Source organism: Vombatus ursinus, unplaced genomic scaffold (assembly GCF_900497805.2).
Source record: "Vombatus ursinus unplaced genomic scaffold, bare-nosed wombat genome assembly UNPS02014785.1, whole genome shotgun sequence".
Taxonomy (NCBI): Eukaryota; Metazoa; Chordata; class Mammalia; order Diprotodontia; family Vombatidae; genus Vombatus; species Vombatus ursinus.
The window spans coordinates 11,189,536-11,211,119 of NW_020954563.1; the positions used below are offsets into that span (position 1 = coordinate 11,189,536).

Here is a 21,584-nt window from a genome sequence, read left to right on the forward strand (position 1 = left end):
TTCAATTTGCCTCTGCAGTACTCCTCTCCCCCCCTCCCCCAACACACACATGTTGTTCCTAGTTTTCCCTGGGGCCAAACAAATCAAATCCAATCTCTTCTAAGGGCCAGCCTTTCAAATTTTGAAAGGTAATGACATTATCCTGGACAATCCTCAGGTCCTCTTGTGACATGAACTTGAAACCCTTCACTATCCCCATGCCTTGGAACTCATCAGTGTCCTTCCTAAGTTTGTCACCTGGGCCAGAGCTGAACACAATGCCCCAGATGTGGTCTAAATCATCATTTTTCAGATTTGGGAGGGATCTTAGAGGCCATCTAGCCCAACCTGCACCTGAACAAGAATGCTAACTGCAGCACATGACCAAATGGTCATCCAGCCTTTGCTGGAAAATCTCCAGTAAAGGGGTGCTCACCACTTCTAGAGGCAGCTCATTCTACTTTGGGATAGGTCTAATAGTCAGACACTTACTAGCTGTGTGACCCCAATTAATCCTGTTTGCCTTAATTTCCTTATCTGTAAAATGAACTGGAGAAGGAAATGGCAAACTATTCCAGTATCTTTGCCAAGAAAACCCCAAATGGGGTCACAGAGAGTCAGACACAACTGAAACGACTGAACAATAGGAAGTTAGGAAGATTCTTGACATCAAGCCTAAATTTGGCTCTTTAAAACATCCACTTCTTGCTCTTAGTTCTGTCCCCAGAGATCAAACAGAACAAGTCTGATCCCTCTTCCAGTATAACCAGGACAGATGGGGTTGGGGAGTGGGGCATCACTTATTCCTCTGCCTTGAAAATTTGAAAATGTCCCTTGAAATTTGATTTTCTTGGGGGCCATATGACATGGTTGACTTGTACTGAGCTTGTGGTCTACTAAAAACCCCAGATCTTTTTCAGACCATCTGCTATTTAGGCATCCTCCCTCTCCCACATTATCCTCCTGAAGGTGATTCCACAGTTGGCATTGGTCATTCCTGTTTGGGATAGGCAGGAGGAGTAGGGAGATATCCTGACTGTCTTATTCTTGATCCAAGGACTTCTTTGAGATGGAGCCTTTGCCTTGCTTAACCTCTCCTTCCTTCAGAGTTGAGCTTTGCTTGCTCACCCAGCAACTGTGTTGATGACTTGGTCACTGGCCCAATAGAGATGTAGCTGTAGCCCTCCCTCTTCTCCATCAGTTTGGGGCAGATTCTCAGCTTCATAGTGAAAAAGGGAACCAGCCGGTGCAGCAGGCAGAAGGGAAAGGGATGGATTTAGTGGACCCAGAGCCTGTTGTGTCTTCTGGTCCTGGCCTAGACCCAGCTAGGCTCTCCCCCGTTTCTCTAGTGCTTTTCCCAGACCAGGAGGTGCAACCTGATGTCCCTGGTCCCTTCCACAAACCGGCTGTACTCTCCTGCTTCTCTCTGGACAAGGCTGCAGCCTTCCTTCATCCTTAGGACTGAACTATCCCCTGGACTGACCCCCAGGGCTAGGCCTGAGAGAGAGGGGCTGCAGCTGCTCAGGCCGGGACCACGGCATCTTGGGGCTCTCAGGAGCCGTTGCTTCCTGCAAGAAAGGAGAGAATTAGTAGTCACCAGACACTAGAAAATGTTTCCTCCCCTCCCCCTCTGTGGAGTTGGGAAGGCATTTAGAGATCATTTTAGCCCAGCCTCTTCCGCTCTTGCCTCTCTTCTACTCCCCACCCCCATCAGTGGCAGAGCTAGGACTCGAACTCGTCTCCAAGACCTCAGTCAGGAAGACAGGATAGGGGTAGCTAGGTCAGACAGGTGATGGGAGCTCCTGAATTCGGCCGCAGAACATCCCCTTTCTCTGTGCCAGTCCTCACAGGGACCTCGAACTGTCTGGCTGCACCTTAGTTTCCTGGCAAGAGAAATGGGCCTAGACCCGGGATTCCAGCCCCGAAGGTTTTCCCTTCGCTCCCTAAATCTGGGCTCTGAGGTGGGGGCGGGGCCGGAGCTGCTAATCACAGCCGGTGACCAATCCTCCTGACAGGAGGCGGGGGCTCTAGGTTGCCAATCACCTCCACTGACCAATCATTCGGGCCAGAGGCGGGAGCCCAGCTCCCCCCTCCAGGCCCAACTTCGAGGGATCGGTGTTCAGTGCTCCAGCCCAGTGGACACCCTGGACGCTCCTATCCCGGACTTGGACTCCCCCGGGCCCTGCTGCGCTTTCTACTGTCCCGGACCCTGGCCCCGAGGAGCTGCTGCGGAGCGTTCACCTCTGCATCAGCCTCAGCCTCCACCTGTCCCTGCCCCCTGTCCCTGACTCCCTCCCTCCCGTGCTGCCCACGCCCCCGGCCGGTCTCTTCCTAGACCCCTGCCCCAGCCCCTGCCCTTCCTCCTGCCCTTACCCTTGCCCCTGCCGCCTCCCTCTCCCCTGCCTCCGCAGGCCCAAGCGCGCTCCCTCCACATTTGGGGGGAATCTCTAAGGATGTCGTGCACGGAGCTGCTGACCATGTGCCTGCTTCGGCCCAAGGCTGCCGCCCGTGAGGCCCCTGCAGCACCCCCTGCGGTCCCTCCTGCGGCCTTCGCTGGCCTCGGACTCTTCCAGGACGTGAGTGACCCCCTGGGCGGGGAGGGGAGAGGCGGCTGAGAACTGTGGGTTGAGGGTCGCAGAACTGGGGGGGGGGCAGGGAGGGAGTAGCTGTAGGCGGGGCGTGGGGGTGGACTCCGTAGGGAGCCACTAGGGGTAGGGTAAAGGCCTGAAACTTACAACAGAGGAAGGGCTGTGGAGGGCCGAACTCAGCAAGGTTAGCGGGGCTGGGCAGAAGAGCGGGGCACTGAAGGTAGGAGCTGTCCACAGCTGTCCACAGCCTTGCCCCGGCTGTCGGCCTCCAACCAAATCATTGGGCAGCTAGCTGCTCAAGAGGCTCCTAGATGTGGATGAGCTCCGGGAGAGGGAGGTGGATGCAGAAGTGCCCGTGGCTTGTACTCTGGCGTCATTGTCCCATACCTGGTGCCCAGTCAATGAAGGTGGAGGGGGCTCTGGAAACTTGAGGCTCCTGTCCCTATTTTCTGCTTTAGTGGGAGCAGCGGTGGCTTCATCCAGTCTTAGGGTGCACTCTTCCTGGATAGCCTATCTTCTTGCTGTCCTGTTCCCCTCCCCCACTCCTATTGCTTGCCCACTGTGCCCACCTGTACATTGTGAGGAGCTTGTGGTTGGCTGGAGCCCTGCGCAGGAACCTTCCTTCTCCACCTTCACCTTTGTCATCACCACCTAGTCACCTCTTTCTCTAAGCCTGCCAAGAACTCGAGTTTTAGGAGAGGGAGACCCCATGCTCCACAGGTCATGTCCTTTGATCTTTCCCCAAGTATCCCTCCCCCCATTCTTTCCTTAACCCCTACTCTAGCTTTAAAGGCTCTGACTACTGAGTCAATTTCCTCTTTTCCCATGAGTCAGCATCTCTGATGCAGACTGCACTGACCATTCCCAGGAGAGAGGGGAGTATGATTCTCTCCCCCACTTTCTCCTTCAAGCAGGAAAGTAGCTCTGGTTCCCATGTTGGGAGAGAGGGCTACTCTGTGACCCTGAGCTGGTGGCTCAACTTCTCTGAACATGACTTTCTGTGGAGGTGATTGTCCTCCACTATCCTGGTCCCCAGTATCTCTACCTGGAGCAATAGGAACCTTTAATGGATCTTTGTGGCAATGAGGAGTCACTGCCTGAGCCAGTAACCCAGGTTGCCAAGAGGCCAGGGGAGTAAGGTCTGGGTCTGGGGGCCCACAGCAGGAGAGAGCCAGCAACAAAGGCCTAACCCAGAGGTCTGTGCATACCACCTACACCCACCTATACCCACATTCTAGTGTTTCTGCCCCTCTTCTCCTTTGAGCAGCTCCCATGTACAGATGAAGAAATTGAAGCACCCAAAGGGAAGGATGCATGTGTGGAGTGGGGCAGGAAAGGATAGGATCCTCAAGTCCCCTATCTTCCCCCTCTGCTCTGGCTTAGTAGGGAGCTCTTGGGCATTCTTTCCCTTCTGTGTCCTTACTGGGGCAGTGCCAGCATACTGCTGCATTGGGTAGAGAGCATTGTTTGCCCCCAACCCATGCATGCTCTGACCTCTGCCCCACCATATTCTGCTTTTTGCTCCTTCTCTTCTAAAGGTTGCACCTTCTCCTCTCGGATTGGCCCAGAGCTTCCAGGGAGAAAGAGGAATAGAGATTTTGATGGAAAAGCAGAGGGGAAGAAAGTTCAGAGCTCTTTCCAGTCTCCTGTCTGAGGGGAAGCTCTTGCTGAGTTCCCAGGAGGGGGCTGGGGACAGGCCAGGGAGGAAGAAAGGGCACCAGCAGGAGGTCCCTTGCTGCAAATAGCATCAGGAGTCTGAGGTTGGGAGTAGTTGGGGGAGAGATGCGTTCTGTATCCACCCATGTCATTTGGAATCATTCTCTGATATTCTGATTTTCTAGGGTCTGCAACAGGAATGAGAGTAGGGCCAGAGCCTGGGTCAGCAAAAACATACCATGATCTATGAACTGGTCATATATTTTGCCCCTTTCAAAGCCCTTCTGTAGAGGTGTTCCCTCTCCTCAGGAAAATCAGCAGCAGTCCCTGGGGAAGCCCAGCAAAGCACCAGTAGGACCCTTGAATCTGAACTCCCCTCCTCTTGAGGATGAGAGGCTGCCTACTTTTAGTCCTGTGTCCTAAGCACAGGCATGGGTCATTATGGAGAAGAGGACAAGCCTGGGTCATTGCTCTGGGGGAAGGGAGAGGTCTGAGTCACTGGTGGCACGGAATGGTCTATGTTCTGTAGAGTGTGTGACAGTCCTTTGGACTGGGAGTTCAGAAGGAGGCAGATAAAGGTAGTTAGCTGATGGGGATGAGGTGACAGTTTAGGGGAATAAGGGCTATTCTAGCTTATTTATTCAGGCACAAGAGAGATCTATTAGTTCAGGGGAAGGATGTTAAACTTCCCTGCACCCCCACCCCTCCACCAACTCTAGATTAAGAGGATTGGGGAGTAAAGCATTAGTATGGGAGGGTCATTTGAGTTGTCTATGTCTAATGTGGGGAGGTAACCCATCAGCCAGGTGCCCAGGCCCCTCTAGTATTACAGAGTCTCTGAGATCCAAGGAGATCCTCCTTTCCCCAGCACTGAATAGAACTTGACAGCACCCTGCTGGGCTTTGAGACCCAGATGTGGTCTGGGAGGGGTATGGCCCGCAGGATGTAAATACATGCTTGATTTAGGATCATAGCTTTAGAGGGCACCTTCAAATTCATTCAGCCCAAGCCCCTCATTTTACAGATGAGGAAACTGAAGCCAAGAGATTAAGTGGGGTATCTCTCTGCCCAAAGTCACAGGAGTAGTAAGTACCAATTTGGAGGTAGAATTTGAATCTAGAGCCTCCAGCTCTAAATTCAGTGCTGCTCTTTCTGAATTCTGAGTAACCTGATGGCTAGGAGGATAAGACCAAAAGATAGGGTTACTGGGTCTGAGGACATAGGGTATGGTAGTCAAAGGATGCTTCTTGTCCAGTGTTAGACGTAGGGACTTAAGCCTAGGTTAAGAGCCATTCTTATGCTGGGTGGGCTCCCTGAGGGAGGAAGTCTCATGCATTGGCTGCTGATTATTGGGAGGTGCCCTGTTGCTAGGCCCAGGGAAGCCACCAGGATCTACATATTCCTTCTAATGTTTCCTTTCAGGTTTTCCGTCGAGCAGATAAGAATGGTGAGCATGGTCCCAGTGGAAAGGGATCCGGGAGGTCAGGAAGACCCACATCTGCTTGTACCTTGGGGGCAGGGAGTCTGTATACAGACTAGGCCTGGAAGGCCAGTCAGGAGGAGATAAATTGGGAAAGAATTGGGAAGCATGTGAAAAAGCCTGACTGACCTACCCCAAAGCCCTGCAGATCCTCCGGTCCTTTCCCCTTCCCAACCTGGAAGAGCCTTAGTTAAATATCTCCTGATAACCTTTGGGATATCTCTTTCTATCTGTCCTTGTCCAAGGTAGCTCCTGCTTCTCATTGATTCCAGCATCCTCCCCTCAATCTCTAGGCCCCTGGTCTTAGCTCAGATCCCTTCCCCTACCCACAAACAATTGACTAGCCTACCTTCCAGAACTCCCAGACCCCCTTTGACCTTGCAGGGCAGGGCTCCCTCTGTCTCCTTATGGGCCAATAGTGGTCAATGGAGAATGACCTGATATTGGTTGGACGGGAGAGCTCCGTGTCCCTGCTTCTTGCCCCCTGCCAGTCTATTGGAAAGAGTGGGGTAGTGGGGACGTTCTGAAAGGCCAGATGACTCCTGTCCCCAAAATCGAACTTTTCTGTGTCTCCCACTTCTCTGTCCTCTGTAGAGGCTGGGGCTGAGGCTTGGATTCTGAGCTAGGATTCTGACTTCTCCTTTCCCCTGTTCGCATAGATGATGGGAAGTTGTCCTTTGAGGAATTCCAGAATTATTTTGCAGATGGGATTCTCAGTTCTGGGGAACTCCGGGAGCTATTCAGCAACATTGACCGGCATTACTCAGAGTAAGTGTTTGTCAGGATGTGGGTTCTGAGAAAATAATGGTTGGTAGGACAGAAAAGTTGTGACCTGGGTATGGTGGAGGGGGAAAGGTGGTGGGTAAATCCTTTTACTTTCTTGGGCCTCAGTTTCCTCATATGTACAGTAAGGCAGTATAAGCTTCCTTCCAGCCCTGACATTCTACAGTTCTATGATGCAAAGGAGAAAACTGAGGACCAGAGAAGGGAATTGCTTTGTTCAAGATCACACAACAAGTTAGTGGTAGAGCTGGACAATGAACCCCTTCTCTTCCTATTAGACTATGCCACTGCCCTGAAATGCCTAACATTAATCTCTATAGCCAGTGCTCTGCGGCAGAATTGTGGAGTATCTGCTGGGTAGGCCCTTCTAACTTCCTTATTGTCCAGAGGAAGTTGTTCTATGCAATTTCTGGGCTTCCCCTGCGGCTCTAGACTCTGGGTTCTAAGGTGGAGGAGGCAGCTGGGGCGAGGGGTGGGGATGGGAATGGAGCCGGGGCCATGGGGTGGGCGCCAGTTGGAGTAGGGCCATGGGTCATTGGGTCACCAGTCCTAATGTTCCTACCTCCCTCCTGCTCTGCTCAGCAGATGCTCCCTGAAAGAGAATGGTGACTCACTCACACCCTTCGTTACCAGCTCAATGCTAATTATGGTTAATGAGCATTTGAGAATAACGAGGGGCAGCTGGCAGGAGCTGATCGTGAGCTGAGAGCTGAGCAGAGCTGAGTGAGGACTCCTGGGGGGTCCCACCCTCGCAGTCCTGGGAGAAAAAGTGTCTCCCCAGGCCAAGGGGCTATAGGGATGAGGGGACACAGACTATTCCAATGTGGCTGAGGCTTGGTGGAAGGGACAAGGTTAGTCCGGTTGGGGATTACCTCAAGGTTTCAAGGCCACATTGAGTTGCTGGTCTAGCCTCCTCCCCCACTCCTCCTCCAGACACACTTTGAGCAGCTCAGCTCCTGCCTGCTGGGATGAATCCAAGCTAGGGTCTCAAAATAGCCTGGAGATGAACCAGGCTTCCTCCTCTACACCCCTCTACTTTCCACCAGCACCAACCAGGCCTGGCCTAAGGTGGAGGAAGGGGCTTACTGCCCAATCCCCATCCCATTGTGGGGGAAGGACAGGGCTATCCATGACACCTAGGCTCCTCAGAGTGATCTTAGACAGATGTGAGTCAGGCTGTCTGGCTTCCCTCTCAAGTTCTCTCCAGGTTTTAGGGGTGGGATCTATACCCCTTATCCCCTGGTCCAGGAGAGCTTCTGGCTGCTGTATCTACCCTAACCACAGAGTAGGTGGGGCCTGGCCTTGGGATGGTCCCTAAGCTCCCTCTCAGAACCAGCTTATTACTCTCATACTAAATAGGTCACATATTAGGGCGGGGTTGAGGAAATGAGGGGTTTTCCCCTTTCCAGGAAAAGGTGATATGACCTCTGGCTTCTAAGGGACTTTGAGGGCTCTGGGCAGGGGCAGGACCTCAGGGGAATCTACTCTAGGTGGGTTCCCAGAGAATTCTTGAGAGGATGTAGGGAACCAGAGGTTTGGGAAAGGGAATGAGTGGTGCTTGATGGGAGTGTCCTTGGAGAATTAGGGGATGAGGAGGAGAGGGCATGGACTAAAAGGGGATGGGCTGGAATGATACCAGGAGCCTGAAATAGAGTTAACACCCAGGAGTTGCATAAAAAACAGTTTCCCAGGATGCTGTGCCACTCTGCACATGCACATATGCATATACATACATGGGAACATATGTGCATAAGATTGGGCACATATGCCCCTGGAAGCTGACTTTTAGTCAGTTCTATCCCCTTCCGGTCTCTGAAGCCCATATCCAGTGGGTGCTAACCTTCCGTTCCTATGAGGTACTAGGCCAGTCCAGGAGGGATGAGGGGTAATGGCTGCAGACTGACACCTCCTTCTGGTCCCTGTTAGGAAAGACACTGGAGGATGGTTCTTGCTGGGGGTTCCGGAGCTGCAAAACCCCTAATCAGCAAGTTCCCCTATGCTATTTTTGTATCAGCCACTGCCTGGATGTCAAACATTGTCTAATAAGCCCTGATTTCTCTTCTCCTTGTAGCAATCTAGAAACCGAGAAGCTTTGCGGTAAGTTGGTGCCAAATCTCTGATGGGTCTGGCTCTGCACTGATGCGTATTTATATATATTTGTATGAATTCATATATGTTCTACGTCTGCTTGGGGTGGTGGTTCATAATATTGCCTGGTCACTCCAGCAGTCTAAAGCCAGTGGCCTTGGAGTCTGGCTCCTGAGAGACATCCCTGATTTGAGGAACTCTGAGTTGAAGGGGATAGGTCCTGTTAGCTGATGGGGATAGAGAGGGGCACAGGGGGCGGGAGGTTGTCACAGCTCTTTGAGATGTGGTGCCGTTTGTTAAGAGATGAAGGGGAGCCATTAGTCCAGTCTTGCCTTTTCCTCTCCCCCCTTCTTTGGGGGAAATCAGGAAGGAGAGTATTAGCTTGGTAGGGTCAGTTGTACAAGGGTGATCCACAATCCAGGCCTCTCTAGTTGAGAGGAGAAAGCCCTTCCCTTTCCCCACCACTGAGTAGAGCTTGGCAGGACATTGTTGGGCCCTGAGTTCCAGGTGTGATCCGGGAGGGAGGTGGCCCCAGACCTCTCTGTCCTGTCCCTTCTAATCCATCTTTCCCCCAGCTCTCTGCATCTTGTCCTTTCAAGGGCTACTTTGATCAGGGAAGTCTGGGACCTTCCCATTTGTCCTTATCCATCCCTGCCTGGGGCGTTCTCATCAGCCTCCCCTCTGGTTTCCTTGTTCCCAGGCCCTGAGGCTGCACCACTGACCAGACAGATGGGGACCTTGGGGAGGTGAGCCAGGTAGATGACCTGGGTAGGGAGGGACCTGGAAGACCTGAGTGTCTTGCCACCTGGGGCCCCAGGTGGGCAGACATACCATAGTGAGTATGCTCAGTCAGGTTTTCCCATATTTCCCTCTACCCCAACCCTAGACTATTTTTCAGAGCACCTGGGTGCATACAGACCTGTGCTGGCTGCCCTGGAGGCTCTGAACAGCGCAGTGCTCGCTGCCATGGATGCCACCAAGCTGGTGAGTGGGAACTTGGGTTTCAAGACCTCCTGAGTGCTCTATGTGTCCGTGGCTGGAGGGCTGGGGAGGTGGGGGAGTTGGGAGGAGGAGCCAGATCTGAGGCATAAGCTCAGTACAAGCACAGAGAGTCATCTGTGCCAACACGTTGTCTGTTCTCATGCACACACCTAGAAGAGCAAATCCACGCAAACGTGCACGGACACTCATGGATTCTGCTCTTTCCTCACCCCTTCCCACTCTCTTTACTGCTAGTAGAAATTGTATGTGGGTGTTACTGGGTGTTGCCCAGGTGTATATGTGTTACCATGTGTTAAGTATGACCATGTGTCACTGTGGTAGAGGTGGGGAACTGTAACTGTAACTGTAACCTGTGAGCAGTTTTCCTGGTTGGGGACAGTAACAAGGACTTAGTCCATGTGGAAGAAGGCTTGCTAAGACAAATACGAGACCAGACAGATAGGCAGGAGGCCCCGACCCTCAGAGTTGGTGGGAAGGACTGTGGAATTAGGCCTATAGTTGGGAGCTGGCTAGGCTAGCAGGACAGACTTTGAGGGGACAGAATGGTGGGGTCCAGGCCTGTGAATAAATGGGGATGTGTAGCTGGGGAGGTCTGGGTGCCACTCATGACCAACAGTGCTGGGTTCTGATTTTGCCTTATTTGACTGTTGGCAGAATTGCATTGTGGAAAGGATAATAGATCTTGACTCAGAATCCTGACTCTACCCTTACTACCTAGGGGGACCTAGGGCAAGTTGGTCTAGGCTTCAGTTTCCTCATATTTAAAATGAAGGGTTTGTTTAGATGACTGTTAAGGTCTCTTCCAGCTCTAAACCTATGACCCTAAGATCTTCCTTCCATTATCTTGAAGAAAATCCTCTTGAAAACCCCATACTGTGTGTGTGTGTGCCTGGGGTAGCTAAAGGAGGTAAGAGGAGAGAAGGGAAGAGGGAAGAGGAGGCTGGTCTGGGTAAGTGACCTGAACAGGATGAGGCTATTCAGGGATTCTCTAAACACAGAGAAGAGGAAGAAGGAAGCCTGGGGGGCTGGATCTGGCCAGACTCACTTCTCCCTGTCTTGCCTGGGCCCATTTTCTTTGTGTCTCACTTTAAGACAACCCAGTTGAAAAAAAAACCCAACCAGGGGTGATTCTTCCCCTTACCAGTGTTTCCCCAGGTTTCATTACATGATTCAGTTTGACTGATTTTGCTTCCACTCCTTGTGAACCCAGCTCATGCTCAGGCACGTGTATTTACCCGTATCTATCTAACTCTATCTCACATATAGATACCCCCAGATACGTCCATTCTCAAGTGCTTCCACTCCCACAGATATATGCATTCATAGCTGAACTACCGGCAGTCATGCATCCTCACAACCACACAGATCTTGTTCTCCCAGAGAGCCTGCTTAGAAGGGAATAACCTGGTCAGACTCTGCCCCAGATGGCCACAAGGTAAGCCCTGGGCCACCTTCTCTGGCTCTGTGATCACCATCTGGAGTCAAGGAGTTACCCTGTCCAGGATCAGAGGTTGCACCCCTAGACAGCTATCTGCCCTCCAGGGAAGAGAAGTGACTCCATTTCCAGGGTCCTCTGTGGGCCTCCTAACTATCTTTAGGAGCATTCCAAGCATCAGGTTCAGATATGATCCCTTTGACACCCCCTTTTATTTAATCAAATACCGCGTGCACGCAGCCTGCCCCTTGCTCTTCATACATGGCACGTGTTACCCATAGTCGATGGAAGGAGTGGAGTGAACCTGCCAGAGAGCCTCCTACCCAGGTGGCCAGGCCCCGCTCGGGTTTGGCCACCAGCTGTGGATTCAACACTGTCCCTGAGCTCACTGCTGGCCACTGTTGCTGCTTCTGGCACAGGGCCTTCAGCTCCAGGCTCAGCCTCTGAGGAAAGCCAGGAAAGAGCGTGGAGCCCCCTGCCACTAACACATTGGCTGCCAACTTGGGCCGGATGGTTTCTGGCACTGCCTGCAGGGCCTGGAAAGCCAGGCTGGACAGGCCTGGAGAGTTGTGGCCTAGCAGACTTGTCTGGAACAAGGGTTCGGGGCAGTGGAAGCACTTATCAGTCAGGGTCACTGGGCAGCCATCAGCCTTGCAGAAGCATGCCGAGGGAAGTTGGGGTGTAGGGGTACGCAGGGCTGCCTCATAATCTAGGGAGACGTAGCAGCATTGCTTCTTCAGCATGGTGACGGTTCGCCGGGGAAGGGCTTGCAGCCTCGGGTCAGGACAGGCCTTCAGGAGCAGTCTATGAAAATATTTAGAGAGGGCCGCCCCGGCCAGATCAAGTCGGAACGTGGCCTTGTGCCACGTGTGGCCAGCATAGATGGGCGTGGCATGGCACACCTCTGCCCCAGCTTCTACTGCCAACCCGCTGAGGCTCCCCCCAGAGCACAGAGCCAGTAGACCTGTGCTGGCCATGTGAAAAGCTGGCACTGAGAAAGTCTCAAACATCAGCTCAGTCACCTTCTCTCGATTCTTGGGTGGGCTGGTGGGTGAGTCGCTCATGAGGATGGGCCAGTTTTTAGGGCTGGTCTTTAGGCCACAAGCAAAGAGGTGGTGCCACAAGCTCTCCATGGATTCCCAGTCCACTATGACCCCATGTTTCAAGGGGCGACTTCGGCCTGGCGCTGTGCCCCAGGCATCCAGGCTACAAGGCATGCCCCGCATGGCAGTGGCACAGTTGGGCAAACAGCTGGCAGTCTTCAGGATAAATCGGGTCTTTTTCTCCCCAGCAAAACCTACCTTGGTGAAGCCACTGCCATTGTCAATGACCACGGCTATCCTGCCCATGGCCACACGCTAGAGGCCTGCCCTGTGCTGGAGACACTGTCCCCTCTGGTGAAAGGTCTGCTCCCTCTGCTGCTCAGAATGGCTGCCCTCTGGGATTCCACCCCTTCTACAAGAGGCTCTGGCCCTTTGGCACTTGTTTCCTGTAGAATTATAATTAAGCACCCACTACCATGTGCAGGGGGTGGCTAGATGGCACAACGGATAGAGTGCCAGACCTGGAGTTCAAATTTGACCTCAGACACTTACTAGCCATGTGACCCTGGGCAAGTCACTTAATCTTGCTTGCCTCCATTTCCTCATTTACAAAATGAGTTGGAGAAGGAAATAGCAAACCGCTCTGGTATCTTTTGCCAAGAAAACCCCAAATGGGGTCATGAAGAGTCAGACACAATTGAAAAAATCACTAAATAGCAACAACTACGTGCAGAGTATTATGCTAGGAGCTAGGGAGATACAAAGTTTATTTAAGACTGGGTCCCTGCCCTCAGGAGGGTTACAGTCTAGAATGAGGATAACATGCCTCCGAAGGTAGCTCTGTCATGTACAGTATTATGTGATAAGTGCTTGAGAGAGGAGGGGAAGGATGAGGGAAGGCTGTATATAAGAGTTGTTATGTGAGTGGGACTTTAAAGTATGGCCAGGGATTTAACAAATAAAGGAAAGAGAAGTAGTTCCAGTCCTGGGGCCTAGGGCAGGGCAAGGGAAGGGAAATTGAGAGAAGGGCTAGGGGAGTTGGCCACTTTGGCTGGAATGTAGAGAGTGTAGAGGGGAGTAATGAGGGTTAAGGCTGGAAAGGTAAGGTGGTGGACTCTGAATGCCAACACAGAAGAGTCTGATCTAAAGATTTTTGAGAAAAAGAGTAACATGACCAGATCTATGTCATGGATAATGGCCTAGGAGGAGGAGAGAGCAAAATGGAAGGAAGCCCTGCAAAGAAGCTATTATAATAGTCTGGGTGAGCACTAATGAAAACCCATGGAGGATGGTAGCAATTGCACTACATAGGGGAGAACATACATAAGAGATACCACAGAGATGGAGTCCACCAGCCTTGGTGGACTGACTGGACATAGGTGGTTAAAGAGATGGAAGGACCAAAGGTCACACCTCAAGTTTTTCAGACATGGGGGAGTGGGTAGATGGTGGTGCTACAAACAGGAATAGTGATGTTAGATTGGATAGAAGGGGATGGTTTGGGAAATGTTGAGTCTGAGAGGTTGGTGGAACATCCAGGTAAGGGTTATTCTGAAGGAGGCAGCTAGATGGCTCAGTGGACCTGGAGTCAGGAAGACCTGAGTTCAAATCCAGCCTCAGACACTTACTGGCTGTATGACTCTGGGCAAATCACTTAACCCTGTTTGCCTCAATTTCCTCATCTGTAAAATGATCTGGAGAAGAAAATGGCAAATCACTCTAGTATCTTTGCCAAGAAAACCCCATGGCCAGCATTGACATATTGTCCATGGGGTCTCAAAGAGTTGAACATGATTGAATGACAACCTGGAGTTGCAGACCTAGAGTTTAGGAAAAAAAGGATGAGGCTGAAAATATAAATTAGGGAGGCATCTTGCATGGAATGAAAGCTCCTCAAGGGCATGGAGTGTTTTCCTTTTGTCTTTGTGTCTCTAACTCCTAGCAGGGTGCCTAGTACTAAGAAGCACTGGGAAAATGCTTGTTCTTTTGTGGAGGGCATGAGATTGCTAATGGAGGGGGTAGAGGAGAGGCCTGAGGATGGTGTAGAGGTAGGAGCACCGGGTCTGGAGTCAGCGCGTTCTAGACTTGACTTCCGTGCTATGTTGCAGGAGCCTCTGTGATCCTGGGTAAGTCACCCCACTCTAGCCCTCTGCCTCTCCATCTCTAAAGGGCTGAGGTTGGACCTGAAGATCACTGAAATCTCTTGTGGCTCTAAATCCTATGAAAACTGTGGATCCATTCTTGGGAAACATGAGAGGTTGACTCCATAATAAAGGGATATTTAGGAGAATAAACCATCCAGGAAGACTGAGGAGGAAATGGAGTTAGACACGGAGGAGAACCGAGTGATTGTGTTGTTAGCTGGAGCCTAGGGAGAAAAGCATAGCTGATGGGTGAGGAGCTGATGATGTCAAAAGCTGCAGAGAGGTTAGGGATGGTGGAGACTGGGAAAGTGAGACTACAGTGTTGTATGGAGAAGAGAGGACTAGCTCAGGACCCAGAAGTCCTGGTTTCTTAATCCCACATCTGATATTACCTGTATGACTTTGGGCAAGTCACTTACCCTCAGTGGGCCTCAGTTTCCTCATCTATAAACTGAAGGGGTTGGGCTCCGTCCTTGCTAGATCTTAATCCACAACCCTACTAATTGGTGCTTAAGGAAAGTCTCTGGTGACCTAGAAGAGAACAATTCCAGTTGAGTGATTGGGGGCTGAAGTCAGATTGCAGAAAATGGGCCAGAGGGCCAGGCAAAGATTGGATAAGGACAAAGATCGAGGGGCCAGAAGCAGCAGAGCCCAGAGGACAATGTGGAGAAAACAGTAACTTCTCCCTGCATGGGAGGCAATTACTAGGGGCTGGTCGCATCAGTCACTCCCTTCTGTGGACCAATCAAGGAACTGAGGCCCCCCCCCCCCCCCCCCCGAGCTATTGTGTACCTTGCTTTTTGGTCCCTAGGGCCGGAGGAGCTCCTGGCCCTCACTCCCACTGCCTTTCTCTGCCTTACGCTATTAGCGTTCAGTTGTTTTTAGTTGTATCCGACTCTCCATAAGCCCATTTGGGGTTTTCTTGGCAAAGATACTGGAGTGGTTTGCCATTTCCTTCTCCAGCTCATTTTAGAGATGAGGAAACTGAGGCCAACAGGGTTAAGTGACTGGCCCAGGGTCACACAGCTAGTAAATGTCTGAGGCCAGATTGGAACTTGAAGACGAGTCTTTCTGACTCCAGGCCTGGAATTCTATCCACTGTGCCACCTAGCCGCCCTTATGTGGTAGCTATGCCCATACTTATATTGCCAGGGTTGAACCTGGCCAAGGCTCAAGATCCTCACAGCCTTCCCTTGCTTTTCGCCTTTGTTCTTACCTTCTCTCCTCCTCATCAAGGTACCTCAGCCAGAGAATAGGCTGAGGGAAAGAGGGAGGGAATGGCAGCAGCTGGAGGGATTGTGACCTCAAGGGTTGGGCCAGGCCCATCAGAATCCAGCCCTCTCCACCATCTCTACAGACTGCTATCCCCCAATCCCACATTCCCATTCTGCTCTGGCCCACTCTCCCTGCCTGCACAGAGAGAGGCTATGTAGCTTGCTCAGGTGCACCCTGGAAAGGTAGACCCTCTGATGGCGGCCTCATTGGTGGGAGCCAGGTGAATCCCAGTGGTGGAGACAGGAGGTAAATGTGAAATGATGCCTGAAGATCAAGGCAGGCTGGGCCCTGCCCAGTGACCGGAACACGTAAGATTTGTGGGTTCATTTCAAGCGAGATCTTTGGGCTGCAGTGGTCAGTCAGAGCTTAATTGAGAAGTAAGATTTAAGAGGCGCCTTAAAGGATGAATAGGATTTATGCAAATCGGGCCAGAGAAGGCCTTTCAGGCCGAGGAGTGGTGGGAGTAAGAGTGGGGGAATGAGGAAGCAGAAGCCTTGTTTGGGGAGACAGTGAGGAGCCCAGTCTAGCTAAAGCACAAGGCAAGCAGCAGGAGATAAAAACAATAGCAGAGCACCTCAAACCTCAGATGATGAGTTTGAATTTTTTCATAGAGGCAACAGGAAACCTCCGAAGGCTTTTGAGTAGGGGAGTGAAATGGTCAGACATGGGCATTAGGAAGGTTATTTTGGCAGCATGTAAAGGATGAACTGGAGAGACTAAACTGGGGCAAGGGGACTGGTGGGGAGGCTGTTTCAACAGTACACACAAGAAATGAGAGGGCCTGAACTGGGTGGTGAGAATGAAAAAGGGGAGAAGTGATACATAAGATATTGTCAATGTAGAATTGATAGGAACTAGTGAGTGACCGGATATATTGTTTGTTGTTGTGTTGATTCAGTCATGTCTGACTCTCTGTGACCCCATTTGGGGTTTTGTTAGCAGAGATACTGGAGTGGTTTGCCATTTCCTTCTCCAACTCATTTTACAGATGAGGAAACTGAGGCAAACAGAGGGAAGTGATTTGCCCAGGGTCGCCCAGCTAGCAAAATGTCTAAGGTTTGATTTGAACTCAGGAGGATGAGTCTTCCTCACTTCAGAACCCCTGTGTGCACTATGGCGCCACCTAGCTGGATAGGGAAGAGCTAAAGATGACTGTAAGGTTTCCAGACTGGCTAAATGCTGGTGTCATTGACAGAAATAGTCAGAGAGTTGTTTTTTTTTTTTTCTTCCTTCTTCTTTGGGGAACAATAAGAATTTTGGTCTTGTACAAATTTAGTATGAGATGTATATGACATTTAGGTGGAGATGCCCTGCAGGGAGATGGAGAGGTGGACTTGGTGCTTGGGAGAGCAACTGGGGCTGCAGAGATAGATTTGGGAATTCTCTTTGTGGAAGCAGAGGTCCAGCCACCGCAGTGGCTGAGAGCCCTGAGGAAGGAGAGTGTAGAGAGAGGAGAAATGAGGCCAGAGGATGTAGTGGATGCCGTGTTGAACCAGGTTGGGTTGGTTCAGCCTGGAAAGATTTCTACTTCGTCCATCCCTATGCCCCCAAGAGACCTTAGCCTAGTTTGTTGTTCAGTTGTGTCCAACTCTTTGTGACCCCATTTAGGGTTTTCTTGGCAGAGATATTGAAGTGGTTTGCCACTTCCTTTTCCAGCTCATTTGACAGATGAGGAAACGGAAGCCAACAGAGTTAAGTGACTTGCCTGGGGTCACATAGCTAGTAAGTGTGTGAAGCTGAATTTGAACTCATGATGAATCTTCCTGACTTCAGGCCCGGCACTTTAACTACAATGCTACCTAGTGGCCACAATTTCTCAGCAATTCTGATGAACAGTTAAGCATGAGCCTTGGAGGTTTGGATTCTCATCCTAGTTTTGCTACTAACTCCCAGGCAATGGGATATTCTTCTCTTTTTTCTGGGCCTCAAGTTTTCTCATTTGTGAAATGAAAGGGTTGGCCTCTAAGGTACTTGTACAAGAGAGGAAACAGTGGAAAAGAGAGCTGGATTTGGGATCAGGAGACCTGGTTCAAATCTTGGCTCAGTTTCTTATCACCTGTGTGATCTTGGGCAAGTCAGGATCTTTCTGGCTCTGTTTCCTTATCTGTAAAATGAAGGGGCTGGGATGGATGACATCTAAGCTATCTGTGATCCTAAGATTTCCAGGATCTGTGTCTTGCCCCCCTCTCTCGACCTAACTCTGGTAGGGAGGTACAGAGGGAATGAGGGGCGGTCACCCCTTCTCCCAGCCCTCCCCATTTCCATGCTTTTATTGCCACAGGCCCACACTGGGGGGAGGCAGGGGGCTGCCCCTGAGTGCCCTAGAGCCATCCTGGCGACACACCAGTCTTGGCCAGCCACCTGAATGCTCCACGGTCTTTATTGTCCTTCCTGCCCTGCTCAGGCTCAGCACTGGGAGTGGCTCAGGTGCCAGCACCTCTGTGGATGCAGCTGGTCCTCCACCTCACCCTCAGCCTCATTCTCAGCCAGCAGATGGTGCTGCCAGGCCTGGGCCCACTTGGTACTACCATCCGCTCCCCACCATCCTGGAGGTGGGTATCCAGTAGCAGCAGGAATACCAAAATCTTCTTCATCTCCCGAGCCCAAGAGCCCTCCCGGCGATCCATCCCATCACCTGCACCTCTCAGTGAGGAGGCTGCTGGTGTTGCCCCAGCCTCATCCTCGGGCCTCCTAGCCCCGAATCCAGGGGCCATATTGGTCTCTGCCAGTTGGTTCATCTTGTCCAAGGGCAGGAGCAGCACAATCTTGGGCTGTGGAGAAGGAAGAGTAAAGCTGGTGAAATTTCCATGCCTCTAGCAGAGGCTGGGTCCCCTTCCTATTTTGCAGAGGAAATAAACTGAAGGTTGGAACCCAAAAGGACCTAGGGCTTCATGTGACTGGTTTCTGGTGCGTTCCTAACACTTCTCTCCTCTTTATTCCTGAGCAGAGAGGAATTCACCAGCCCTGGCATGGGAGGCGAAGGGATCAGTCCATGGGGGCGGACTGTGGGCCCACTGTGCCCTTCCCTGGGTATGAGCTAGGGGCTCAGAGCACAAAATTTCCATCTTCAGACCAGGCTTGGAAAGGAGCTAGGAACCAAGAGCTAGGGGTGTCCTCTAGTCTCCCCCAGTGGGTGAGTGGGCTGGGTCTCTCCCAGACACTCACACTTGACTTTCTCTTCAAGTGGCCAAAGAAGGACTTCTTGTCCTTTTCCATGTCTAGGGGTTTCTCCTTCCATCTCTGCTTGGGAGCCTTGGTTTTCTTTCGGGAGTTGTAGTTCCCCATTGTGGGTAAGCAGCTGTGGCTTTGGCTTCCTACATGCTCACATTATGGTCCAGGACCCATCCTGAGCCTTACCTTGCCCTCTGGAGCTATCCTCTGTATTCCTCCTCCAACAATCTAGGCAGGGGATATTGTGACCTCACTAGGCATGACCTCATCAGGACCATCTAGAGTTCTCTTCTCTCTTGTCTTTTCATCATGAAGATCTTTACTTTGGATGAAGATTTAGAAAGGCTCGGGCTCTTTTCCCATCTATACCACTGACCTCATTATATAATCTTTGGCAAATCCCTTTTTATTCCTCCGAATCTCCATTTCTCCTTCTGTGAAATAATAGTGTTATATTAGATGATCTCTAAGCTTCCTTCTGGGTCTTAGTCTATTTTTGAAAATGTATTTTCTTTTTTTCCAATTACATGTAAACAATTTTTAACATTCTTTTTAAAAATTTTGATGTGCAAATTCTTTCTATCCCTCTCTTTTCTCTCATTGAGAAGGCAAGCAGTTTGCATTAGGTTATACATATGCAGTTATACAAAACACATTTCCATATTAGTCATATTGTAAAAGAAAACACAGAATAAAACCCCCAAGAAAAATAAAGTTAGTGGAAAAAATATGGTTCAATCTACATTCAAATTTCATCAGTTCTCTCTCTCTGGATGTGGATAGCATTTTGTATCATGAGTCCTTTGGAATCATCTTGGATCATTGTATTGCTGAGAACAGCTAGTCTTTCACAGTTGATCATCATAACAATATTGCTGTTACTGTGTACAATGTTTTCCTGGTTCTGCTCATTTCACTTTGCATCACTTCATGTATGTCTTTCCAGGTTTTTCTGAAAGCATCCTGCTTGTCATTTCTTATAGCACAATAGCATTCCATCACAATCATAAACCACAAATTGTTCAGCCACCCTTAATTGATGGGCATTTCCTTAATTTCCAATTCTTTGCCACCACAAAAACGAGCTGATATAAATATTTTTGTACATGTGGGTGCTTTTCCTTTTTTTTTAAAAAAATCTCTTTAGGATCTAGACATAGTAGTGGTATTGCTGGATCAAAAGGTATGCATGGTTTTATAGTCCTTTGGGCATGGTTCCAAATTGCTCTCCAGAATGTTTGGATCAGTTTACAACTCCACCAACAGTGCATTAGTGTCCCAATTTTCCCACATCCCCTCCAACATTTATCATTTTCCTTTTCTGTCATATTAACCAATCTGATAGATATGAGGTGGCACCTTAGAGTTATTTTAATTTTTATTTCTCTGATCAATAGTGATTTAGAGCATTTTTTCATATGACTATAAATAGCTTTGATTTCTTCTTCTGAAAACTTCCTACTTATATTCTTTGACCATTTATTAATTGAGGAATGACTTGTATTCTTATAAATTTGACTCAGTTCTCTGTATATTTGAGAAATGAGGCCTTTATCAAAGAAACTTGCTGTAATCCTCCCCCCCATTTTCTACTTTCCTTCTAATTGTAGCTGCATCGATTTTGTTTATGCAAAACCTTTTCAATTAAATGTAATCAAAATTATTCATTTTACTTCCCTTAATGTTCTCTATATCTTGTTTGGTCTTAAATTATTCCCTTATCCATAGATCTGACAGGTACATTTTTCTATGCTCTACTAGTTTGCTTATGTTATCACCCTTTATATCTAAATAACTTATCCATTTTAGCTTTATTTTGGTATACAATGTGAGATGTTGGTCTATACCTAATTTCTGCCAGTTTTCTCAGCAATTTTGTCAAATGTTGAGCTCTTACCCCCAAACTTTGGATCTTTGGGTTTATCAAACACTAGATCACTATGGTCATTTACTACTGTGTGTTGTGTACTTAATCTATTCCATTGATGCACCACTCTATTTCTCAGTCAATATGAGATTGGGTTTTTTTATTTTTTATGTTCACATTAGTCATATTGTAAAGAAGAATTAGAACCAATAGGAGGAACCACAAGAAAGAAGAAACAAAACAAAACAGAAGGAAAAAAAGGAGCAAATAGTATGCTTCAATCTGCATTCAAACTCCATAGTTCTTTCTTTGGATGTGGATAGTATTTTCCATCATGAGACTTTTGGAGATATCTTAGTTTCTTGCATTGCTAAGAAGAGCCAAGGCTATCAACGTTAGTCATAGCACAACGTGGTTGTTACTGTGTACAATGTTCTCCTGGTTCTGCTCGCTTCACTCAGCATCAGTCCATACAAGTCTTTCCAGGATTTTCTGAAGTCTGCCTGCTCATCATTTCTTATAGCACAATAGGATTCCATTACATTCACATACCACAACTTGTTCAGCCATTCCCCAACTGATGGGCATCCCTTCAATTTCCAATTCTTGTCCACCACAAGAAGAGCTGCTGTAAATATTTTTATACATGTGGGTCCTTCTCCCATTTTTATGATCTTTTTGGGATACAGACCTAGTAGTGGTATAGCTGGGTCAAAGGGTATGTGCAGTTTTATAGCCCTTTGGGCATAGTTCCAAATTGCTCTCCAAAATGGTTGGATCAGTTCATAACTCCACCAACAATGCATTAATGTTCCTATTTTCCCACATCTTCTCCAACATCTATCATTTGCCTGTTTTATCATGTTAGCCAATCTGAGAGGTGAGAAACAAAAGAGATTGTTTTGATGATTGCTACTTTGTGATGCAGTTTGAGATCTGGTACTTTTAGGCCACCTTCCTTCATATTTTTTCATTGATTCCCTTAATATTCTTGACTTTTTGTTCTTCCAGATGAATTTTGTTATTTTTTCTGACTCCATAAAATATTTTTGGTAGTTCAATTGGTATGGCAT

At 49.5% G+C, this 21,584-nt stretch overlaps 3 protein-coding genes across 3 annotated transcripts in view; 1 reads left to right on the forward strand and 2 right to left on the reverse strand.

The window, feature by feature from the left end:
• Positions 1–2,432: 2,432 nt before the first annotated feature.
• The window catches only part of NECAB3 (N-terminal EF-hand calcium binding protein 3), a 34,102-nt gene continuing 14,950 nt past the window's right edge, over positions 2,433–21,584 (forward strand). Inside the window, exons 1-5 of the mRNA XM_027867238.1 lie at positions 2,433–2,555; positions 5,646–5,670; positions 6,363–6,471; positions 8,558–8,583; positions 9,461–9,558. Coding sequence (XP_027723039.1) covers positions 2,433–2,555; positions 5,646–5,670; positions 6,363–6,471; positions 8,558–8,583; positions 9,461–9,558 — 381 coding nt within the window. The remainder of the gene's footprint in view (positions 2,556–5,645; positions 5,671–6,362; positions 6,472–8,557; positions 8,584–9,460; positions 9,559–21,584) is intronic.
• On the reverse strand, positions 11,227–12,360 carry ACTL10 (actin like 10). The gene has a single exon (XM_027867237.1). It carries the CDS (start codon positions 12,358–12,360, stop codon positions 11,227–11,229), a length of 1,134 nt encoding a protein of 377 aa, XP_027723038.1.
• Positions 17,880–18,758, reverse strand: CUNH20orf144 (chromosome unknown C20orf144 homolog). Its single transcript, XM_027867239.1, is given in 3 exon segments — positions 17,880–18,019; positions 18,022–18,244; positions 18,639–18,758. Coding segments are annotated over 3 exon segments (483 nt in total).

Coding starts and splice junctions, on each gene's coding strand:
- ACTL10 (XM_027867237.1), bottom strand. CDS start 12,360: ATGGGCAGGATAGCCGTGGTCATTGACAATGGCAGTGGCTTCACCAAG.